The sequence below is a fragment of the Protopterus annectens genome, chromosome 9.part0 (assembly GCF_019279795.1).
Source record: "Protopterus annectens isolate FY-2018-M chromosome 9.part0, PAN1.0, whole genome shotgun sequence".
Taxonomy (NCBI): domain Eukaryota; kingdom Metazoa; phylum Chordata; order Ceratodontiformes; family Protopteridae; genus Protopterus; species Protopterus annectens.
This window is the reverse complement of record NC_056743.1, coordinates 1,790,163,432-1,790,186,402: the sequence shown is the minus strand read 5'-3', so window position 1 is coordinate 1,790,186,402 and position 22,971 is coordinate 1,790,163,432. Positions and strand designations below refer to the sequence as shown.

Here is a 22,971-nt window from a genome sequence, read left to right as displayed (position 1 = left end):
CCTTCATTCAAGGGAAAAGAGAGCTGCTCCTTGGTATTCCAGCCAATGGAAGGTTAATAGATTGCATACTGGTGGGGGGATCAGGGTTAGAATTACTGGCAGTAATAACAAAAGTAAGGTGAACTTGCATATTAAATATAACTGTGATGTTAAACAGGTTTGTGAGATAATAAAAGGGAACTGGAGAATTTTATCCTCTGATGATACCCTCAGAGAAATAGTAGGGGATACACCTAATTTTGTTTTTAAGAAAAATAAGAATTTAAAGTAGATTTTATGTGACAAGGGTAGGGAGAGGCTTGAGGTTCCTAAGAAATTAGGCACTTGTCCATGCTGTCATTTATTCAGGATTGGATTTTACTCATCCTGTTACACATAGAATATATGCACCCAGGCTGTTTGCTACTTGTGATATGCAAAATGTTATATACCTTGCCCTGTGTGTGTGCTGTGACTCATTCTATGTAGGTAAAACTAATTGTAGGCTGAAGGATGGGATACTTAAGCATCTATCAGCTATATGTTTGAATGATATACACAGGACTTTGTTTCAGCATATTCACAAGTATCCATGAAATTTCTTCAATTTCATGGTGTTGCAGTCTGTTTAAATTAGTAAAAGAGGGGGAGATTTATTTGCCTATATGGAATACTATGAAACTTTATGGATCATTAACCTGGGTGCTGATAGAAACCCAGGGCTTAATGGTGTAGTGCCTTTAAAGCCTGTTCATAAGAGGTGTAGACCTCACTTCTAATTTTAATTGTTAATTAAGTATTGTAATTGTTTGCTTGTATTTTAAATACTGTTCTTTGTTTTATGCTGTTGTCTGATGAAGGTTTTTTTACCTGAAAGCGCTAACCTTTTTCATGGATTAAAAGTTACGTGCTCTTAGCCTGGTGGTCTGCTGAGTTTTCTTTCTTTTTGATTTATTCTTTACTACAACAGACATTTAGTGCCACAATATGTGGCTTGTTCATCTGTTTCAAAGTATACCTGCACCATACCCATCCAGTAAAGGTATATTTAGACTTCACAGAGACCAAATTCCTTCAGCTTCAAGTCCCCGGAGTCACAAGTCTTCTATAGGAAATCACTACTATTGTAGTTTATATAGGTGTACTCCAGCACTGATTCCTTTGTTTCAGGAGACGTGTCCCTTGTTTATATTTTTGTGACTGTGGACTTGATATATGCAAGTACATGAGGGGGGCTTGTCCCCCACATGGGGGATGAATGTGGGTTTGTCTCCTGGAAATAAAAAACACAGACTTATTTTTTTCATTATTCTGTTTTTTCAGGTATTTGTGTTCAGCATCTTTGTTCCTCACTGACGTGTGACTCAAACTTTCATATTGGAACCCTAATATAACATCAGTGTTTTGATCAGTGGATCGCGAATAAAAGCAATCCACTGCATAAATTAGATGAAAGAGATTACATTATCAGCATGCATTCAGCAGATTTCAGGATATGTTTATGAGGTAACAGATTAGCAGCTCTGCAGTTTTACAGTACAGACAATAGCTACCACTATTCATAATACAGAATGACCATAAAGCAATGATGCAATGTACATGTACAGGCCTCTGAATCAATATGGATGTTTCATTTAGGAAGCACTACACAGCTAGGTAGTTTGGTAGCACTTAAATACACAGCTAGGTAGTTTGGTAGCACTGAAATAAATGTAGGCAGCATAAAATAGAGCACAAATCATCTCCCATTAGATGTCAAATTATGAAGGTAGCATACCAAGAAGGTTTCACAAGTAAGCCCCACAAACCAGGTAAAAGAAATTTTAGTGGCTGAAAAAAAGCAAAAAGAGAAACAAGTCAGACGTGACACTTCAACATGCTGTATACTTACTTCTCATGAATGTAAAGAAAACACTGCTCTGCTTCCTCTCTGCGGCCAAGGTGCTTGTAACAGACACCTTTCAGCAAGAAAATCAAGCACTTGTCATCAGCTGCACTGTCATAGGCTACAACAGAGAGAAACGAGTGAAGATATTAGCCACCTGCCCCAACGTCATCACTGCTCTGCAGTGTAGTGGATGCTCATTTAGTAACTAAATGGCAAGTTTACTGGTTGAGTAAGTCATACTGGTGCTCCGGATCTTACTTCAGGGAAGACTTGCACACAGTTATTCCACAAAAAAAATCAGCCTTAATACTTTTTAAGAAATGTCAATCAGCAGTAAAACAGTCTACAGCAGTGGTTCCAGAACTGGACTTCTATAAGTTGAGTAGATAATTAGAAAACAATTACCAATCCATTAATTTGTTTACAATTTGCATATTTCATATAATTAGGACCCTTGCATATGAAAACTATCTAGGACTGAAGATTAAAGAGCATGGACTGAGAGAGAGGTTAAACAATATGAGATTCTTTGCTAGAAAAATCTATCAGAATATTATTTTATGCAAAAGTTTATTAGATTTTAACAAGGGATGATATTTTCTTCTCTTCTTAGTCCGAACACAGGTCACTGCCAGGAACCATTTACTTGCAACACTGTTCAGAGGAAGCCCAGCTGTTATTCATACCTGCACCCAGCAGGACTTGATATTGCTGATCTGCACAATGGATCAAAGTTCTGATGAACTCTGTTTTATTAACCATGCAATCTCTCACTGTTCTGCTTCCCTTCAGTTGCTCTCTGTTTAATCATGTTTACCTTTTTCTGAGCCATTCTCTGTTTGATTTAGGAGGATGCCCATGGCCAGAAATGTGATGTAAAATATGCAATGGCTACTATGTCCGTTCAAGAAACCTGAATGGTTACTGATCTACAATCAAAAGGATGATATTCTGCTATATGGTTGTCTGTAAAGCAGCCACTTAGAATACATTATTATTATTGTTATTGTAAGGAAAGCCTCTGTATAACTGCAACAAGGCACACAGGATTATGTATTATCATGTAATAAAAATCACTGCTGGTCTTATGGAATGTTCTTGTTTCATTTTGTGATTTGATCCATACCATGGGTAATGACAGAACAGGACGCTCTTATCCTGTCTTACTGATTAATAGTTTTGGACTGCTCCTGGATGTTGTTCTTCTTTCGGCTTTTCCCGGTTAGGGGTCACCACAGCGGAACTCCAGTCTACTAATGATTGGCAGTAGATTTTTTTTACAGGTGCCGAGGTGCCAGCTCGACGCCCAACCTTCAACGAAGGCACACCCATTCTACGCATGTCTTTCGAATGCTACTGGACCATAGGAAGGACATGCAGACTCCACACAGAAGGCGCTCCAGCCGTGAATCGAATGGGAGAACCTCTTGCTGTGAGGCAACAATGCTACCGCTGCACCACCGCAGCTTTTTGGACTGCTCCTGGATACACAGATGAAATCCTAGCTTACAGACCACAGCATTAGGAAAAGTTCACCTTGATGTTATCTTCCAGGATTTGGCCCACAGAGGTGGTACACTAGAGGGGTTATCAATATGTGAAGCAAAGATCTGTAAAAGCTCCTAGAGCCATATACAAGTATTGTTATATACAGTTTGAGTTTAAGAGAGAATAGGACAAAGAAAGAGTATAGATGACTGCCAGACATGCAGCCCTGTTCAGTATTTGGCATTGTATCATGATGTCAGCAGCCAGGCTGGCCTGCACACAAGATAATCTGTTTTCAGTCTGTGATCCCAGTGGCTTTGGTTCAGAAATGGCCTGGGGCTGTAGATGGCTGGCTAAGTGAGATAGAATGGATTGTTCAACATCAGGTCTTGTTTCCCCTGTCTCTGTAATTGTGCTTATTCCTGGAGAGTAAGAATCAGTACTGCATTCACAGACTGCATTATACAGGTAAATGCATGTGAGTACCAAATAAATGCAGGCTTCTTGTTTCATCATAGGTTCACAGGTGTTTACTTGACTAATGACCACAGGGGCCTTTTTAAGGCTAGACATGTATCCCAAATCTCTGAAAAGTTCTGATACCATTGATAAGTGTAAGCAGGGGTTTGGAAGATGAAACATTTTCAAGCTAGGGCCTGGGACATGAACCATTTAGAGGTTGCATGTGTCCATTAGAGACATAGATGCCAAACCAGGGATGAATTTCCTGTTCTCCATCCAATTTTACAAATTAAACTTGAATTGGGTTAGAGAAGAACTCTGCTTCACATGGATGGGGAGCCTGCTCCACAGAAGGGGTAGTGTGTCTGGGATACATGTCTGTCTCTCCAGTAGATGGTATTTATATCAAAGGTAAAGTTTAAGTCTTTAGAATGGGTAATTCTGGTGCTGTTTGTTTTGCGGATATGCAGAACATCCATCAGAATAGGGTCTGGCAATACCTTGTATGCCAGGCATAGATCTCCGCTCAGCAGCCTTTAGGAGACAGAATAGAGAGATAGGGCCTTGAGGTTGTCTGTACAGGACATGTCACTTATGCCTTTATTCATTTAGTGAGGAACCTCTGTGGATATTCCACTTGTTGGATATGGGTTTGGACATTTATAATGAGGAAATATCTGAAATGGCTGAGAATTCCAATGCCACAGGTCTTCGTGGGCTGAGACAGAGAGATATCTCAGCATTAAAAGAGGTGAGAGAGAACCCACATCTGAGTTTTAAACCACTGAACACTGAAGTTACCTCGGATATTACCTGTGAATATGACTTTATAGCTCTCAGGAGAGAGTTCTTCAAACTGGAAAATGATGTAAGGAAACTAAAGTGACTTCAGATGCAGAGGTTTCATTTTGAAGCCTGTATAGGCTTACAAATTGTTCTTCATGGTCTGTGGGTACTTACAATGCCCTCCTATGGGAATATGTACTTATTGTTAAAATGGCAACGTATTAATTTGGATACTAGTGTCAGCTATATGCGCCTCCTCATTGATTATTTTAAGCCAGAGGAGGACGCTTTAACTATTAATATCAACAGGCATCAGGTTGACCTTTATGACAAGTATCCAACCTCACTAGTGGATCTTAAGATGGATCAGCTTAGATACCATGACAGCATACGAAACGCAATTGCTATCATGCAAGAGGAAGAAACTACAGCGAGATTATCAGGATTTTGCCACAGGTCGAGTCTTTGCTTGGCCTAGAGAGAACAATACTGATGGAAACCAAAGGGGTAAAGAATCCACCATCAAGGATGACTCTAATAATGTGGTCGTTAACATCAAACAGTTTGATTCCACCTTAAGGGATTGTGAAGGTGCTATTGCATCAGCACAGGAAGTGATGAAGGCGTCTACATCTGACACACCAAACACAGTGAGTCAGAAAGCATCTATCAGCACCTCCACTCATGGAGGAGCACGACGGAAGGATGGAGGAATTATGTCCACTCAACACACCTCAACTACCATAAATAATAGTATTGCGACACACAGTCTCAATATGCCGTACCTTATTAGAGCTTCCCATTTTCAAGGGAGGTCATTGAGTTGAGGACGCATGAAAAGAAAAGCGTCAACAGAAGAAAACAACCCAGTTACTCTGAAGAGAATGTGGCAAGGACAGGACAATCCTTAGTGTGGAACCTATAACAACATGTTTTCACACAGGAGGAGCTCAGTGTCCTCAATAAAGTTATGACTTACATACCAGCAAACAAAATGACTTTAACGGACAATGTCATAGAATTAAAAATGTCTGTATGTAGTTTAATGTTGAAGTTACAATATGGAAGCAATAATGCGGGGGAAATGCAGAATGTGGGGATTTTTAAAAAAAACGAGTGGTTATACACCAGTCTTGAAAGGGGTAGAGGAAACCTTTGAGAAAATGTGCTTGAATGATATATATAAGCTATATGACAGCAATGTGAAGTCAAAATGTTTTGTTAATTTGAATGTAAAGGAAAAAAAAGCATTAGAAGGTCTATGTCAGGACATGTCTCTATCAATTATACCAGCTGATAAAGGGGGCTCGGTCGTTGTGATGGATTATCATGTCTATAGGACCTGATGTATGAGATGTTGAGTGACTCTAGAACATATCAGTGTATTACAAGGGAATGTGTTGAAAAAAGTGTTTCTTCTATCAATAATGATTTATTTGAATGTATGCATCCATCTCACAAGAATTATATGATTATCTTATTGTTACAGAACCAGTAATACCACTCATACAAGGTCTCCCTAAGATGCATAAGAACCCCCTCAACCCACCCCTAAGACCTATAGTAGCGGGAAGGGGATGGGCTACGGAACCATTATCAATTTATATTGAAGAACAACTAAAACCGGTTTTAGCTCAGAATAAATATATCTTGAAAGACGCACAACATTTTTTAGAAGATCTATATGCTTGTATTAGGGATAGAAGACCCACAAGGGAGTGTCTCATGGCAACTTTAGATGTACAGGCTCTATTTACGGCCATACCCAATGACCAGGGAATAGAAATGCTTAAACAGTATCTCAGAGAGGATAGTATGTATGAACAAAAAATGATTGAGTTATTATGCTTCATGGTAGAGACCATACTAGAAAACAACATTTTTGTCTTTGAACAGACTCTCTTTAAATAGTGTGCTGGTGTAGCAATGGGCACTCCTTGTGCCAATAGCTATGCCAACCTGGTAATGGCAGCATGGGAAAGAGAGAATGTCCTTGGGCATATGGGCTCTACTCTAATTTTTTATCGGCATTTTGTTGATGATCTCTTTCTCCTTTGGGAGGGAGATGATCTATCCTTTCAAAATTTTTTGGACGGTATCAATAATAGTACTGACTTCCTGAAGTTTACAGCTTGCAGTTCTACTAAAACCATTGAATTTCTAGATGTCAGAATAGATAGGTTGCCCTCGGGAGAGTCTGAAACTAGTATACATAGGAAAGAATGCCATAGGAACACATATCGAAAGAAGCAGCATGCACCCACGACACATCTTTGGAAATGTGGTGAGAGGGCAAGCTTTGAGAGCATCAAGATTAATGGTTAATGACAACAAACATAGGGATGAGTTGGAGAATTTAGAACATAATTTTTTGAAGAGACGATATCTGAAGGAAGAGGTGAAAACAGCACTAACATATACCCATGAAATGAGAGAAGATATAGGTAAACCGTACTTCTCTAACAATGATAGAAAAGTCAATGGTAAATCTATGGGTTACAATTTCTTGAAAGTTCCAGTTACATACTCCAGTAATGTTAAACTTGTACAGGATATATATATATATATATATATATATATATATATATATATATATATATATATATATAAGAAGAACTGGAATGTCTTGTATGCTGATGAAAATGTCAGGGAGCTAGTGGGTGACACTCCACGTTATGTCTTCAAAAACAAGAAATCATTGAAAAGACTTCTACGTGGCCCAGGACAAGATAGACAATATAATAATCAGGTCAAGGGTAAAGAACTTGGCACTTTTCCATGCCCTAAATGTAATTATTGTCGACACCTTGACCACAAAGGTAGGTTTTACCATCCAGATATGGGAAGGGAGTTTACATTTGAATTAACAGCTAACTGTAATACTACACATTTGGTTTATCTGAGTTACTGTGAGAAATGTACTGCTTTCTATGTTGGTATGACCACACGTAGATCACGGGATCAAATTAGGAACCACCTGTATGACATTTCTAGGAGGGTAACAACAAATTCATTGTCCAAACATACTATAAAGGTGGGTGAGGAACACACTTTTAAGTTTATGGTAATTGAGGTTGTTGCACCAGGGATACGTGGAGAAGCGATTAAGAATAGAGTTGAGGGAAGGGAATTGGAATGGATCATAAGATTACATGCCAATCATGGCAGGGGTTTGAATGAGAAATTGTCCATCCATCCTAAGTTGTTAGATAGACCCTTACCCAGATAAGATATTATTTTTTATATCTTTTATATATAATTTTGTACATAATGTTATATATTTCTATTATGATTTTTATAATGAATTTCTATAATGAATTTTTATTGTTGTCATGAAAGTTTTATGGCATATATGAAGGCTTGAGTCTACTGTGTAACTGACTTAGATGCTTTGACTTTAAGAAGTTGCTCTTAATTGGATGTCCTCTGTTATTGGCTATGCAGATATTTAAAACTGATGATGCATTTCCTGTTTGTATTGTCTGATGAAGCGGCTTTGCTGCGATAGCGCTCACTTGTTCTTGCTTTAAAGTTATATGATTTTACTTGCTGTGGTTTGATGGCTCCTTTGGTTCCTGTTTTTTTATATATATATATATATACATGTATATATATATATATATATATATATATATATACATATATATATATATATATATACATATATATATATATATATATATATATATATATATATATATATATATATATATATATATATATATGAGTGTGTTTGTGTGTATGAGACAAAGGAGCTAAAGCTAACAGTGCAGGTTTAATGTTTCAAAGAACGCCCTTTCAAAAATGGTTTAAGGGAAGATACCCCATTAAGTCCAGGGGATCTTTCTGCATTCAATAGCAAAATCCATTTTTGCTCTGCTGTTTCTGTACAATTTAATATATCTCCTCCCCTTAAGCCCAGATATAAAACTTGTGAAATAAAAAACTTAAATGTATGAGATGAACCATGGTTCATAGTATGTACTGCTAATGCATTGTTCTCCTCCTTGTTCCTAATATCCCTTTGGTGTTCCAGTATTCTGTCTTTAAGAAACCTATTTGTTTTTCCTATATAAAACTCATAACATATTTGGCAAAATGCAAAATAGACAATATTTTCAGTCTTGCAATCTGCATAAAAATCCAAGTTAATATTAAAACCCAGGACTGGATGGACAAAAAAAGAGCAAGTATAAATATATTTGCAAGCCGAACAATTTTTACATGGGAAAGTACCTATCGTAACAGAACCTTTACCTTCATCATATGTACGCGATCTGTGGCAAAAGTGTTGCTTAAGTGACTTACTATTTCTAAAAGAGAAGCAAGGTGTTTCTCTAATTTTAGATCACATGTTAAATAAAATAAGTCAAAAACCAACATATACATATATATGTATAAGAAATTATGCATATATGCAAAATACATTCAATAAATGAGATTCATAAAAAGATGTATATGAGAATATATATATATATATATATATATATATATATATATATATATATATATATATATATACACACACACACAAGACAAAGGAGCACAGCAGCACAGTTTTCTCTTTTAAACAAAGGTTTATCATTTATTCCGGCCAAACGAACAGACCAGGCTGAGTTACTTAAAGACTTGAGGTTGCAGGGAAGATCATTAACTCTAAAAATTTTGTTTCCTAATGAAAATGCAGTTACTGCCTCTTCTTTTAGAAAGCCCAGCATGTTTATGCCACCACCACATGCTGTTATAGATACTTTTATTGCCTTGTGTGAAAACGAATTTAGAGAGGCATTTAAACAAGATTCTAGACCTTTTTTCATAATATGTCTTCTGATGATTACATAGCTTTATGTGAACTTAAGAACTTACATTCTTTAGAGATTAGACAAGCTGATAAAGAAGGTGGAACTGTTGTTCTTGACAGAGAGCTATATCTTAATCAGATTAAAATACTCCTAGACGACACCACCTACCTAAGTATGCTGTTAATGGTATTATGGAAAAAGTTTCTTTTCTGGTATTGACTTACTCATGACTGGTCTAATAGGTGAAGATTTATTTAAATATTTTAATGTTGCACATCCTTTGGTCCCTGTGATCTACGGACTTACTAAGATTCATAAGAATCGAACATGTCCACCTATGAGACCGATAGTGTATGGATCCGGATGGTGTACTGAACCTCTCTCTATATACATAGAGAAGAATTTACATCCTTTTTTGGAATATTGTGACAGTGTATTGAGAGACACCAAGTCTTTTTCTGAGAGACTGTATGTCAAAGTTTGTTATTTGTCTTTTCCCGGTAAGGGGTCATCACAGCGGAACTCTGGTCTGCTAATGATTGGCTGTAGATTTTTATGAAACACCGAGGTGACAGCTCGACGCCCAACCTTCAACGAAGGCACACCCATTTACGCACGCATGTCTTTCGAACGCTACCCAACCGCGGGGAGGACATGCAGACTCCACACAGAAGGCACTCCCAAGCCCAGCCGAGAATCGAACTCGAGAACCTCTTGCTGTGAGGTAACAATGCTACCACCATACCACGAGACTGTATGTCAAAGTACACAGTTTAAATTGTGAGTTTATGTTTGTCACACTAGACACAGAATCACAGTTCAAGGTCATTCCTAATGATTAGGGCATACACAATATTAGGGAGTTTCTAAATGGCAGAAATGTTTTCTCTGTTGACAATACTAAATTGATTTATTAGAAATTGTTCTTGAGAATAACATTTGTCTTTTTGGTCAAGAATTCTACCAGCAAAAGGTTGGTGTAGCTATGGGCACTGCTTGTGCCAATAGCTACGTCAACCTTATACTAGTGCAATGGGAGACTGAGAATTTATTAACAGAGAGGAATGTTTATTTCAAGCACATCCTTTGGTATGTCCGGTTTGTGTACGACATTTTTATGTTATGGGGAGGTACTAGTGATGAACTGAAAGATTTTGTGGACTATATGCATAGTAGTACTTGATTTCTGAAGTTCACTTATACGTACTCCTCACAATGTTTAGATTTTTTGGATGTAAGACTGAATAAGTCAGAATCGTATAATATCTCCACTGGTTTGTATAGAAAACCCACCAGAAAAAAATGCTCTCTTGCACAAAAGTAGTATGCACCCAAGACACATATCTCGAAATATGTTAAAAGGACAGATATATATTAGACTTCATAATGATGATGATGATGATGCACACACAGCCCTCTCCTGTTTGAATCAAGATTTTATGGAACGTGGTTATCAAGAAACTGAGATTGATAAATGTATTTCTGAAGCCTGGTTACATAGAAATGATAAATGTAAACCTTATTATTGTCATAATGCTAACAATCAAGATATTTTCAGGCCAAATCAATATTGTACTGACACTTTTACAGTTCCATTACAATATTCTAGCAATGTTAGTAAATGCTGTGACATTATTGAGGATAATTGGAAGATTCTTAAGAACATACCAGAACTTAAAGGTAAAATTGGAGAAACATCTTGCTTCTCTTTTAGATATAGTAAGTCACTTAAGCAACATTTTTGCCACAGATCGCTTACATATGATGGAGGTAAAGGTTCTGTTAGGATAGGTACTTTGCCATATAAAAATTGTTCAGCTTGCAAATATATTTATACTTGCTCTTCTTTTGTCCATCCAATCCTGGGTTTTAATATAATTTGGATTTTTATGCAGATTGCAAGACTGAAAATATTGTCTATTTTACATTTTGTCAAATATGTTATGAGTTTTATATAGGAAAAACAAATAGGTTTCTTAAAGACAGAATACTGGAACACCAAAGGGACATTAGGAACAAGGAGGAGAACAATGCATTAGCTGTACATACTATGAACCATGGTTCATCTCATACATTTAAGTTTTTTTATTTTACAAGTTTTATATCTGGGCTTAAGGGGAGGAGATATATTAAATCGTACAGAAACAGCAGAGCAAAAATGGATTTTGCTATTGAATACAGAAAGATCCCCTGGACTTAATGGGGTATCTTCCCTTAAACCATTTTTGAAGGAGCGTTCTTTGAAACATTAAATCTGCACCGTTAGCTTTAGCTCCTTTGTCTCATATATATATATATATATATATATATATATATATATATATATATATATATATTTATATGGGATCCGGAGACACATGCTCGACTAGCATATGTCCGAATCACAAAACATCAAACACACATACATGAAAGAGCTTAAAATCGACAAGCGCTTCCGTGTGTGTGTGCCTGTTTCGTAGATTGGACTACAGTGTGGGTAAGGGAAAATTCCCTTTTCCCCACTGTAGTGCGATCTCAGAATGATAATAATAATAAAGTAGAGGGGTGTGTTAAGCCCCCCTGCAGAAACATAGATTTTTTTTTTGAGCTACACATACACAGAAGCACTTTTCGATGTTAAGTGCTTTCGTGTATGTGTGTTCGATGTTTTGTGATTCGGACATATGCTAGTCGAGCATGTGTCCTAGACCTATATATATATATATATATATATATATATATATATATATATATATATATATATATATATATATATATATATATATTTTTTATATTCTCATATACATCTTTTTATGAATCTCATTTATTTAATGTATTTTGTATATATGCATAACTTTTTGTACATATATATGTATATGTTGGTTTTTGATTTATTTTATTTAACATGCGATCTAATTAGAAGGTGTATGACATGTCTTTCTTATTAGTTGCATATTGTTATTTAAATTGTTATCTTATTTTATCTCTGTCTGAGGCGGTGTGACTATAGAGAAGGCGCTTACACCTGTTGTATGTTTTTTTGTTTTTGAGTTATTAAAACATTTTTTGGATTTAGCTTCATTCAGCCTTGCTGGTGTGGTACTTGATATTTTTACTTTTTTGCTATGTGGTGTTATTTTTGTACCGACCTATACCCCACATCTGTTTTTGCTTTATTTTACTAATATCTATGAGATCGTTGGAGTCAGGGAAAACTAATCCTCACACATCATATAAAAGGCTGCCAGGGCAAAATTAGAGGCAGCTGGGGAATACAGAAGTATTTAAGCTTTCGGATACTTTACAAAAAAATATAGATGCAGCTATAGTGACCACTCATTCAAGAATGCTCTCAGTTACTTTCAAATGCATTTCATGGATTAAAAAATGTACCAAACAGCTCTTCTGTACCTGGTAAATTTTGCAAACCATTTTCTGCTTCTTTTAGTGTCTCCATCATCCCATCAGTTAAGTCTTTCTGCTTCGCAATCACCGAAAACCCATTCCACATGTACATCATCTCCTAAACAGAAGAAAAGCCTTAAATAAGGAATGCATTAAACCCAGTGCCCCATTTTACCATCAATTCACACCAAATAACCATCCTGCTTCACAACCATCTCTCTAAGTGGGGCTCAGCTTAGCATAATGTGCTGTACAGCATCAGGCTTCCACTAACAAAGAAGAGAGTGCTACAGCAGGCAGATGTGTGATAAAGAAAAAGTGATATATTCAGTTTCTTTACTGAGGGAAGCAGGCACTATAAATATTATTTGTGCTTTACAACCTAAATAAAACAAATGCATCTTATGTATGAATATGAGTAATATTTCCACTTTCCGGGTAAGCTGCTCAAGTCTGCAGCTAAAAAGTTAACAGCAAGGTTTCCAAAGTTATTAAAATTACACTAAGGAGCCAGGCTGATTTCACAGAGTGCTGCATTCCATGAAGCATGTCTGCCACATAAAAATAACATTCCTTAGAAGGTGAGGAGAATAAAGAAGAGAAAAGGATACTTATCAATATCTGTCCCTTTTGATTTAAATTCTACCATGGAAGCAGATGTAAAATTTGGTACGTAAAACACAGCTGTGTAACTCACACAGTTCAGTTTCCTGTATACAAATATTATTCAGTTTGCTGCTTGAACAGCTGATGACACATTACCTCATGCCCATCTCCACTGTTGTGAACTATGACTCTAAGTATCATGTGGTATTAGAAATTACGTCATAACTGAAGCCTGAGTAAAGTATGTAAGTGTATAGGAGTGATTGTTGCAGCAAGTTGAATATTACTGTGGCCATTTTTCATGTATTTGTTTATTCTTTTTTATCACAATCAAATATATGAGGTGTACAAAATAAGGAAATGGCTGTAATGTGTGTGTGTGTGTGTGTGTGTGTGTGTGTGTGTGTGTGTGTGTGTGTGTGTGTGTGTGTGTGTGTGTGAAGAAAAGAAAAACAGAAGATATCTCCTTCACACAACCAGTTAAAATCAAATTAAAATGAACATCTGGGATTACAGAACAATCTAATATTCATAAAAAATGTAGTAATCGAAGAATCCAAACCAGCTAAACTAGTATAACACAGAGTTTTCAAAAATGAGTAACAGTTTGCCAGCAATGCAACTTTGTTATATTTTGAATGCAGCAAGAAGTCTTACCAGTGCTGGAACAGGTAACCTCACTGGGTTGTCTGCCTTGTACCTTCTAGCCTTTCGGATGGCAAATTTCTCTGTGGGCGGCGACTTCCCTGCAATCTTCTGCTTGAAGGTGGATACTGACCTGAAAAAAAAATAATGGATAATGTTCATAGAAATTTACACCAAGGCACAGTAGAAAAGTGTGGGGGCTGCTTTTCTACTGTTGCATGTATGGGTGATCCATTAGGGTACCTTATGGGTGATAAATAGAACAAAAATGGCAGTGGTACCATATGCTATAAGCTGTCCTTCTGTTTATCGGTCAAAACTTTACCCTTCCAGAAATGTGGAAGAAACAGCAAAAGTCCACATGAAACTCCAAAGATTTATTACAGACAGTTAAGTGCTTTCAACCCCAAGTGGGACTTCTTCAGAACTGCCATTATTAAAACACAAACCATTTGAATACATCTCAAACTAATCATGTGACATCCAATAAACCAATCAGTTTGATAAACCAATAAAACACTTAAGGTTGTGTATATAGAACCTAGTGCTTAAACTAAAACTCAAATACATAAAACAGTATAAAAACAGATGTGTATGCCCCTGAATTATAAATGGATTCATATTAGAACAACAGCTCCTTAATTTATTAGATATTAAATGTATGTTTATATAACACCAACTTTAAAAAAGATAAAAAAACTACTAAACATACTAAAAGGGCTAATTGAACAGGCTTCATTCAACCCAGGGGGAGCTGTTGCATTTAATTTCAAATTTCAAGCAGTTAACTGTCTGTAATGAATCTGTGGTGTCTTATGTGGACTTTTGCTGTTTCTTTCATATTTCTGGTGTGGTTATTAGTTGGATTCTTGTTTGTTTAATTTTTGTCAAAACTTTACCCTTTCTTAAAGAAATCCTAACTGGTCCCCAACAGTTTGCAGTGCATGGTGGACTGCTAGAAGGTTGAGACCTAACAAGAAAAAGCAGCTCACTAGTAAGTGAGGAATGGATTGGCAACTGCAACAGTGGTATCTAGCCCTGTATATTAAAACTGCTCCACCTTAATAACCTTACATATTAAAATTGTTCTACCTTAGTAATAAATAGTCTAATACACTCTTGTGAGAAGAGAAAAACAGGCTGTTAACTCGCTCACCAAAGGTGAAGAGGTCATAAACTCAAGAAAAGGTGTACTTTGATGGCAACAGGGTGAAAAAAGTGACCACCAATGGGCAGAATGACAAGGTCATGAGTCAGCAGACTTTTTTTGCAACTAAATTTTGCCATATGGCAAGAAATCATAACCACTGATGATGGCAAAGGGTAACTTCATGCTTACATCATGGAAGCAGCACATCCACTTAATTATTTGCTCTGCTGCTACTTTTTATCACTGCATTTAACTAATTTCTAGCCTTCCAGCTCACATCAGTTATCCCCTTGTATTATTTTGTTTGCCATAACTTAGTTTCAGCTTTGTCATAGTAATCCCCCTCAAAAAACAGCAATTCCTCTCTTACAAGCCTGGCCATATCTTTTTATCCTGCCAGCCCAGTCAGTTATTCCAATGGTTGTTCCTCTTTAGCAGACCTGCCACTTTTCTTCCCACAGGGAACATCAACCACAAACAGCCTCATTTCCTGCTAATGCAAAAAGATGATTCCTACGTTCATAGGTAGGTACCAGGCTATCGGCCCAAGGGCCTACATAAGCCTAGCCAACAAGGTTCCCTGGCTTATGCCACCCAAGAAAGTTATTTTCTTGTGCCACTATCGAGCAGAGACACAGAAGTGATCCCCTGGGTGCCCATCCACTCATCAAGATTTTTCTTAAACAGTGCTAATGAAGAACTTTGCTTGACATAGATGGGTAGCCTGTTCCAGAGTATGGGAAGTCTCTGGGACAGGAATCTATCCCTCCAGCATGTCCTGTTTATTGTGGTGACAAGGTTTAGGTCCCTATAGTGTGTAGCTCGGAGGGATTGGGATTTCTTTATGTGTAGCATGTCCAACAGCTCTGGGTTTGACATAGCTGTTAGGCAGAGATCACCTCGGAGTAGGAGATATGCTATGGAGTAAAGCTGGAGTTTTTTGAGACTGTCAGTGTAGGGCATTTGTTTGAGGCCAGTAATCCTCTTTGTGAGGTTCTTCTGTGGCCTTTCCAGCTGCTGCAGATGTCTTGTGAGGTACATTCCAAAAAAGGCATTGTACTCTATAATGGATCTAATGAGTGTCAAGTAGAGGGGAACAATGACCTCTTTTTTCCTGGATAAGAACCCTTTTATGATGAGGTGTGCCACGTAGAAGGACTTCCTGACTACTGTGGCAATGTGACTATCAAAGGAGAGACTACAGTCCACCTGGGTCCCAAGGTCTCTTATCACACATTCGGTGTTAAGTAGATTGCTACCTATGTGGTAGCTCATGAGTACAGAGTTTTTACCAAAGGGGATGACACTGCACTTTTTGGCATTGAGCTTGAGGCCATGACACCAGGCATCTGTCTCAGCGTGGCCCTTCTGTAGGATGCCCACATCATTTGGGGACTTGACTATGGCTCCTAGTTTGCAGTCATCTATGAACTTCATTAGCCAGAGGCCTTCTGTGTTAGCCTGTACTTCAGAGAAGTAGATACCAAACAGGAAAGATCCCTGAACCCTGTGGTACTGCACTTATCACTGGTTTGAGGTTAGATTTGGAGTCTGCAATTTTTACAGTGTGGGTTCTATCAGTGAGCCAGTTGGTAACCCATCTTGTGATGTGGGGATTTATACCTAGTTTAGTGAGTTTAGTTATAATTCCAGAATGGGGGATGGTGTCGAAAGCCTTGGTGAGGTCAAGATAGGCTGTGTGAACCACCTTACCCTCATCTACGGCTGTGTGACTGCCTCAAAGAAGTCGATCAGGTTCAGGAGGCATAATCTGCCTTTCACAAACCTGAACTGGGTGGGATCCAGAGTTTGGAGGTTACCAATGTCTTTGTTTATGAGTTCCATGATGATACGTTCCATGGCCTTGCAGACCAGGCTCATCAGGCTAATAGAGCAATAGTTCCCAGGATCAGTGGTGGCTCCCCCTTTGTGGAGTGGGATAACTGTTGCTGTGTACCATTCAGTGGGCACAAAGCCTGATGTGAGGCTATTATTGAACATGGTGCTTAGGTGGGGAGCTAGTTTGTTCTGAAGTTCTTGTAAAACGCAGCCTGGGATGTTGTCTGATCCCATGGATGCTGTGTTTTTGGCTTTTGAGAGTGCAGCTTTTACCTGCGTAGTTGTGATTACAGGGACTCTGTATTCTTCTTGTACAGATATGGGCCCTTTAGGGGGTAAGGGGGGGGTAAAGTTAGCACTGAACCTATCTGCCAGGATGTTGGCAATATCAGTTGGTTCTGTAATTTTCATGCTGTTGTGCTGTAACTCAGAGCAGATCTGGGTGTTGCCATCGAGATTCTTGACATAGCCATAGAATGCTTTGTGGTTGTCCTTAGAATTAGTGGTGATTTTGTTTTCGTAGCTAGCTTTGGAGGATTTTATAAGGGATCTCAGCTTCTTACTGAGGCTGACCAGGGAGCTCCTCCACTCATGGGATTTTACTCTCTTTTGCAACAGTTTCTTCCTTCTGTTGTACAGTTTGTTTATGGCAGGGGACCACCAGATTGGCTTCCTTTTTTTGGAGGATAGCATCTTGGTTCTGTTTGGAATAGCATGATCCATGCACTCGTGTAAGTGCTTATAGAGTGCATTTGTGTAGGATTCAGCAGTTGTAACTGTATTGTCCATCTGCATGGGTGTCATGAAGTTCACTACTTCTGCCTTAAGAAGCATGAAGTTGGCTTTGGAGAAATGTTTTACCATGGTTTCCTTAATGGGGGGTGGGGGTGGGGGTGGGATGTGGATATCAAGGGTGATTAGTTTATGGCCGGGATCAGACCAACGAGGAGTTGACTTCAGGTGTGGAACACAGGTCACTCATGTTGGTAATGACTAGTCTAGGATATTGTCGCCCCTGGTGGGGGTGTGGATAAGTTGATCCCAGGCATTGGAGTTTATGAATTCCAGAAAGTGTTGAGCTAAGGAGTTGGTACATGAGTAGTTTTCCCAGGTAATGGTGGGGTAGTTGAAGTTGCCCATTATTAGGGTGTTTGGTTGAACCCTAATATTTTCCAGTACATCAAGAAAAGAGGAGTGGGAATCCTGGGGTATGGTGGGGGATCTGAAGCAAGCTACAATTTGGATTGCAGTTTTGCCCAGAGTTAGTTGCTCTTGGATAACCTCAGATGCATTATACTGAGCAACTAGCCTGGAGGTGTGGATATCCTTAATGAATATGGACACACCTCCAACTTTGGTGTTTCGTTCCAGGTTACATGGCCGAAAAGTGTGGTATGAGTTATAGCCTGGTAGTGCACGGGTGCTCTCTGGAGCCTTGAACCAGGTCTCAGTCACTGCACAGACACTGATGTTCTCCATTTTAAGGAGTGCCTCGAGTGAGTGCATTTTGAGATTTAGACTTCTAGCATTGAGTAGCATTACCCTCAGTTTCTGCTTGCCTGTTCCTGTTATGGTGGTGAACTTGTCATTTGAATCTTGCCTAAAAAAGGCACTATAAGGGGAGGCAAGAGCCTTAGCCAGTATCCGGAATCCCAGGGGCGACAGGTGCAGGCCATCTCTGGCAAAGCATCGTGGTCTGTCGACCATGTCATCCCAAGCAGACTGATACTGGATCCCCTTAGAATGACACCAGAAGCTTAGCCAATTGTTGAAGTCAATCATTTTGTCCTTGTACTGCGGTATCATTCTGGGCGATGGCAGAATGTTACTCAGGGCTAGGGTCATACCTGCCTGGGCTACAAGATTGGAGAGCTCTTCCATGTCTCTTTTCATGTAGTCCAGGAAGGTACGTCTCAGGTCATTCACACCAACATGGACAATGACAGAGTCATATTTGTACTTGTGGAGTGAACAGAGTGCGTGGGTTATGTGGTGGATCCTGGAACTCAACAGGCAGATGACAGTAACCTTCTCCTTGTTTAGCCTGGTGAGTGGGACATCAGTCTGCCTGACTATAGAGTCACCTATGACTATTGTATTGGGTATGTTGTTTTGACTTATTGGCTGTGGTTGAGTGGCACACTGAGTCTGTGGGCTATGTGTCATTTGGGTTGTGTTGGGGGATGGAGGTTGCTTGCGTTTCTGCCTTGGAGGTCTCTGTTGCTTAGACAGATTATTATTGAGAGCCTCCGCGAATGTTTTTGTGTTACTATGTGTGGATTTTGGTGATGTAGATTTAGTGAGACTATGTGATGAGTGTGGTGTGGTGCAAATGTTTACCTTCTCCTCTTGACTGACAAGTTCAGTCTTGGTTGGAGAGTGCTTTACCTCCAGTTTGGCTAGAAAAGTGCATCTCTCAAAGGTTGTAGTGTTGGGTGGTAGGAGGAGAGGGTCGTCTGTGTACATGAGGCAATTTCTACATTGCCTCAAGATGCCCAGATACATCAGATAGACAGGAGAGAACACTGAGAGCTGACCCTTGGACATGCCTGAATAAAAAACTACTTTCCTCTAGATAAGTGAGGAAAGTGAGTACAAGAGCTGTTTTTCTCTGAGCAAGTGAGAAAAGTAAGTACAAAAACTGTTTTCCTCTAGGTAATGAGGAAGGTTGAGTGCTATAGTAATTAGTAGCTTATTTAGTGCTTACAAGTTCTGAACAAGTGCTGAACATGAATAAGCAAATTTAAGTGCTAAAACTAAGAATCTGTATCTGCACTAGACGAGTTACAGGACAGAAACAAGTGCAAATGCAGGCTTTCAAATCAGAAAGTTGAGAGAGATGGAAAAGATTGCCCAAATGGCCAGTAACTACAATTTCTGGGCCAGAACTACTCCTTGTGTGGTAGACAGGTTATCTAGTGCTTACCACTCACACTGATAAGCTAGAAGGCTTCCCTTCAACACAGAAAGGCTTGGGGGGCTCAGAAGCTTACATACAGTCCTGGATACAGAGAATCTGTATCTGGACTACACTAGTTACAGGAAAGGTAGGAAACAGGCTTACAGTATTTTTTTTTTTTGTTACAGAAAAGTAGCTACAACAGCAGTAAAAACAATTTACACGCAGTGCAAGCTAGCACACTTGAGTATGTAGCAATATTAGACCAAACACAGTTTAAAAAAATGCAATTAAATTAAAAAGGACTAAAAGCAAGTGCAGAAGGAGTTTATTAGGTAAAATGTGGTAAAGAGATGGGACTGGGGGAGTGTCTCAGATCAAATCTACCGTGGGGCGGGCAACTGCAAAAGCAACCAAATTTAAACTACGAGCCAGAAATAGGAGGGTGGGTGAGAAAAAAACACTTTCAGCAAAGATCTGAAAAACAAAAGCAACAATTAACAGTACAAACTCTAAAACCAAAAAAATATACTTAGCTCTGTATATTTCCAGATAGATTGAAAAGCAGTCTCTCAGAACACAGGTTCCAGCAATGAAATGCAAGCTGTTACTAACAGGACTCAATGCTAGTGTTAACATGGTTTAACTTTCCCTCACATCTCTGAACTTGTTTGCATACAGGAAGGTCCCCAAATCCTCATCTTATGACAAACATGCAGACTGAGTACTTTAGTTTTTACCTCTCTATGGTAGGCTATCAAACTGTCAGGCCTCTAATCAAAACAGGATACTGGCTATGCTATACTATGCCTCTACATCAGTGGGCCAATGTCTGGACATAAAGTTTCACTATTAACAAGCCAATGGAACATCATTTATCTAACACTATTGTTTAAAAAGCTGATTCTGGAAGGTTGCCTTTCCATTCAGTGTAATAGTATCGCCAAGCCTGCTATAACTTACTGTTGTTATGCTCTCACTTTTCTACTTTCCATTACAAGGGTATAAAATACATGAGGCAGCCAATGACTGAATTAGTCACTGTTAAAGCTAGCAATATATATACTAAATACATACTGTACAGGCAGCAAAATTCAAGACACCTCAGTCTTTTTAGTGACAGGAAAATTACACATTACCTGCAGTAGCTTTAGTAGGTAATACCCGAGTAGAGAGACAGCTGAAAGGAGCAGGCCGACAGCTGTCTTCTGCAGTACAAGCAACCAGGTTCAGCTAGCAGCTCAGGTGCCCGAAAGGTATGGTGGGGGGAATTAAATACTGGCAGATTGCCCTCTCTCTTTCTCTCTTTGAGAAAGGGTGTTGAGTTAATCATAGCAGTGGGGACCCCAGGTAGAGACCACTGGAATCAGTATTAACCATCACATATATTCAGCAGGATCAGCACTTGCACTTTGGTTTGTGTAAGGCAGCATATATGCCTACTTAGTCTGCGAGCAAAAGCCGCCTCAACATGTTAACTCAAGAAACTACAAATGGCATATGTTAAGTACACAAAAAAAAAACGAATGCCACACTGTATGCCACAAAAACAACACATACATATATTTTTTAATAATACATCAATATATTAGGCCACAGAGACCTTCAAAGCAGTGGATACACCTGACGTCATCTCCTAGACCTTTGTGAAAATGGTTTTCCCTCTCTACTCAGCTATGTATCCATTCATCTCCAGAAAGGGGAGTGGTGGCCCCACCTAGCCCACAACTAATGAAAGGTCACATCAGTATGACAAGCCATGAAAAGTTAGATGGCAGCTGCTGTAGGTCAAAAAGCTTAGTGTCCCCAAAAATGCATGGACTACACTGCTGATGAATGGTAAACTGCAACTCACTGTGAAATTTTAAAAATTATATACAAACTGCTTTTTCCTGGGTGTTGCAGCTGATTTTTGCAGGAAACCAATCCAACATGCCACATGATTCAGTCCTCCATATGTAGGGTACAGAGCTGACTTTTCCTTGTTTAACTGGTTATTGAATGTCTGATCCCTTACTATTACTTGAGTGCTATGCTTAAAATAAGCCAAAATCTTAAGACCAATAAACACACTCTTCTGCAATGCTTTTTTTTTAATTCAGCATGCAAAAACAGGCAAACAAGACTTTACCTGGAACTCTGCATAAAACAGGATTTACTGAACTTGTATGAATACAATCACAGCTTCTTCTTCTTCTTCTACTTTCGGCTTTTCCTGGTTAGGGGTCGCCACAGCTGATCACCAGTCTGCTCATGATTGGCAGTGGAGTTTTTACGGTGTCGGCTTGCCAGCCTGGCGCCCAACCTTCCACAGAAGGCACATGTACGCACTCACACCTAGGGCCAATTTAGAGTGTCCACTCCACCTACAGCATGTCTTTGGGATGTGGGAGGAAACCGCAGCACCCAGAGGAAATCCACGCAACCACAGGGAGGACATGCAGACTCCGCACAAAAAGCACCCCAGCCGAGGATCAAACCAGAGAACCTCTTGCTGTGAGGCAGCAATGCCAACCGCTGCACCACCATGGCCGCCCATGAATACAATCACAGATTGTAAAAAGTAAATCTTTAGAAGTTCAAACCTACTGAAAATTGATAGCTGCATTCATTGTAAATGGGACTCTGCTTGTGATTTTGACAATGATTCCCTGTTTTAAAAATTAGAATTAGAATATATGATCACAGGCCACAAAATTTGGTTTCCATTTCATTTTCTGGCTTGGGCACCTTCTGTGTAGTGTCCAAGTCCTCGTTGTGCCTACGTAGCTTTCTTCTGGGTGCCCTGGTTTCCTTCTTCAGTGCTAAGATATGTTGTGGGTAAAACAGTGATCCTCAGAACCACCTTTAGCTATGTATGTTGCATATGAGTAACTGTGTGTGTATCCTGCAGTAGAATATCCAGGACTAGTTTCTCTGTCTTTGGTGCTAAGATAGATTCCTGCAACCCTGGATTAATAAGGTGTCAGAATGAATAAATGAACACTACTAAGGTATTTATCAGTTCTATGCAAGCATCTCCTTCTAAGATGTGTAAAACAAT

The 22,971-nt window shown here is 38.9% G+C and overlaps 1 protein-coding gene across 2 annotated transcripts in view; it reads right to left on the bottom strand.

Annotated features, from left to right (window-relative positions):
• Positions 1 to 22,971, bottom strand: part of LOC122812266 (tetratricopeptide repeat protein 39A-like) — an 825,358-nt gene that overhangs the window by 36,478 nt on the left and 765,909 nt on the right. For both annotated transcript variants that reach the window (XM_044084661.1, XM_044084663.1), the window contains exons 14-16: positions 14,053 to 14,173; positions 12,796 to 12,907; positions 1,871 to 1,985 (exon numbers count right to left, since the gene is read on the bottom strand). In XM_044084661.1, the coding sequence (XP_043940596.1) occupies positions 1,871 to 1,985; positions 12,796 to 12,907; positions 14,053 to 14,173 (348 nt within the window). The remainder of the gene's footprint in view (positions 1 to 1,870; positions 1,986 to 12,795; positions 12,908 to 14,052; positions 14,174 to 22,971) is intronic.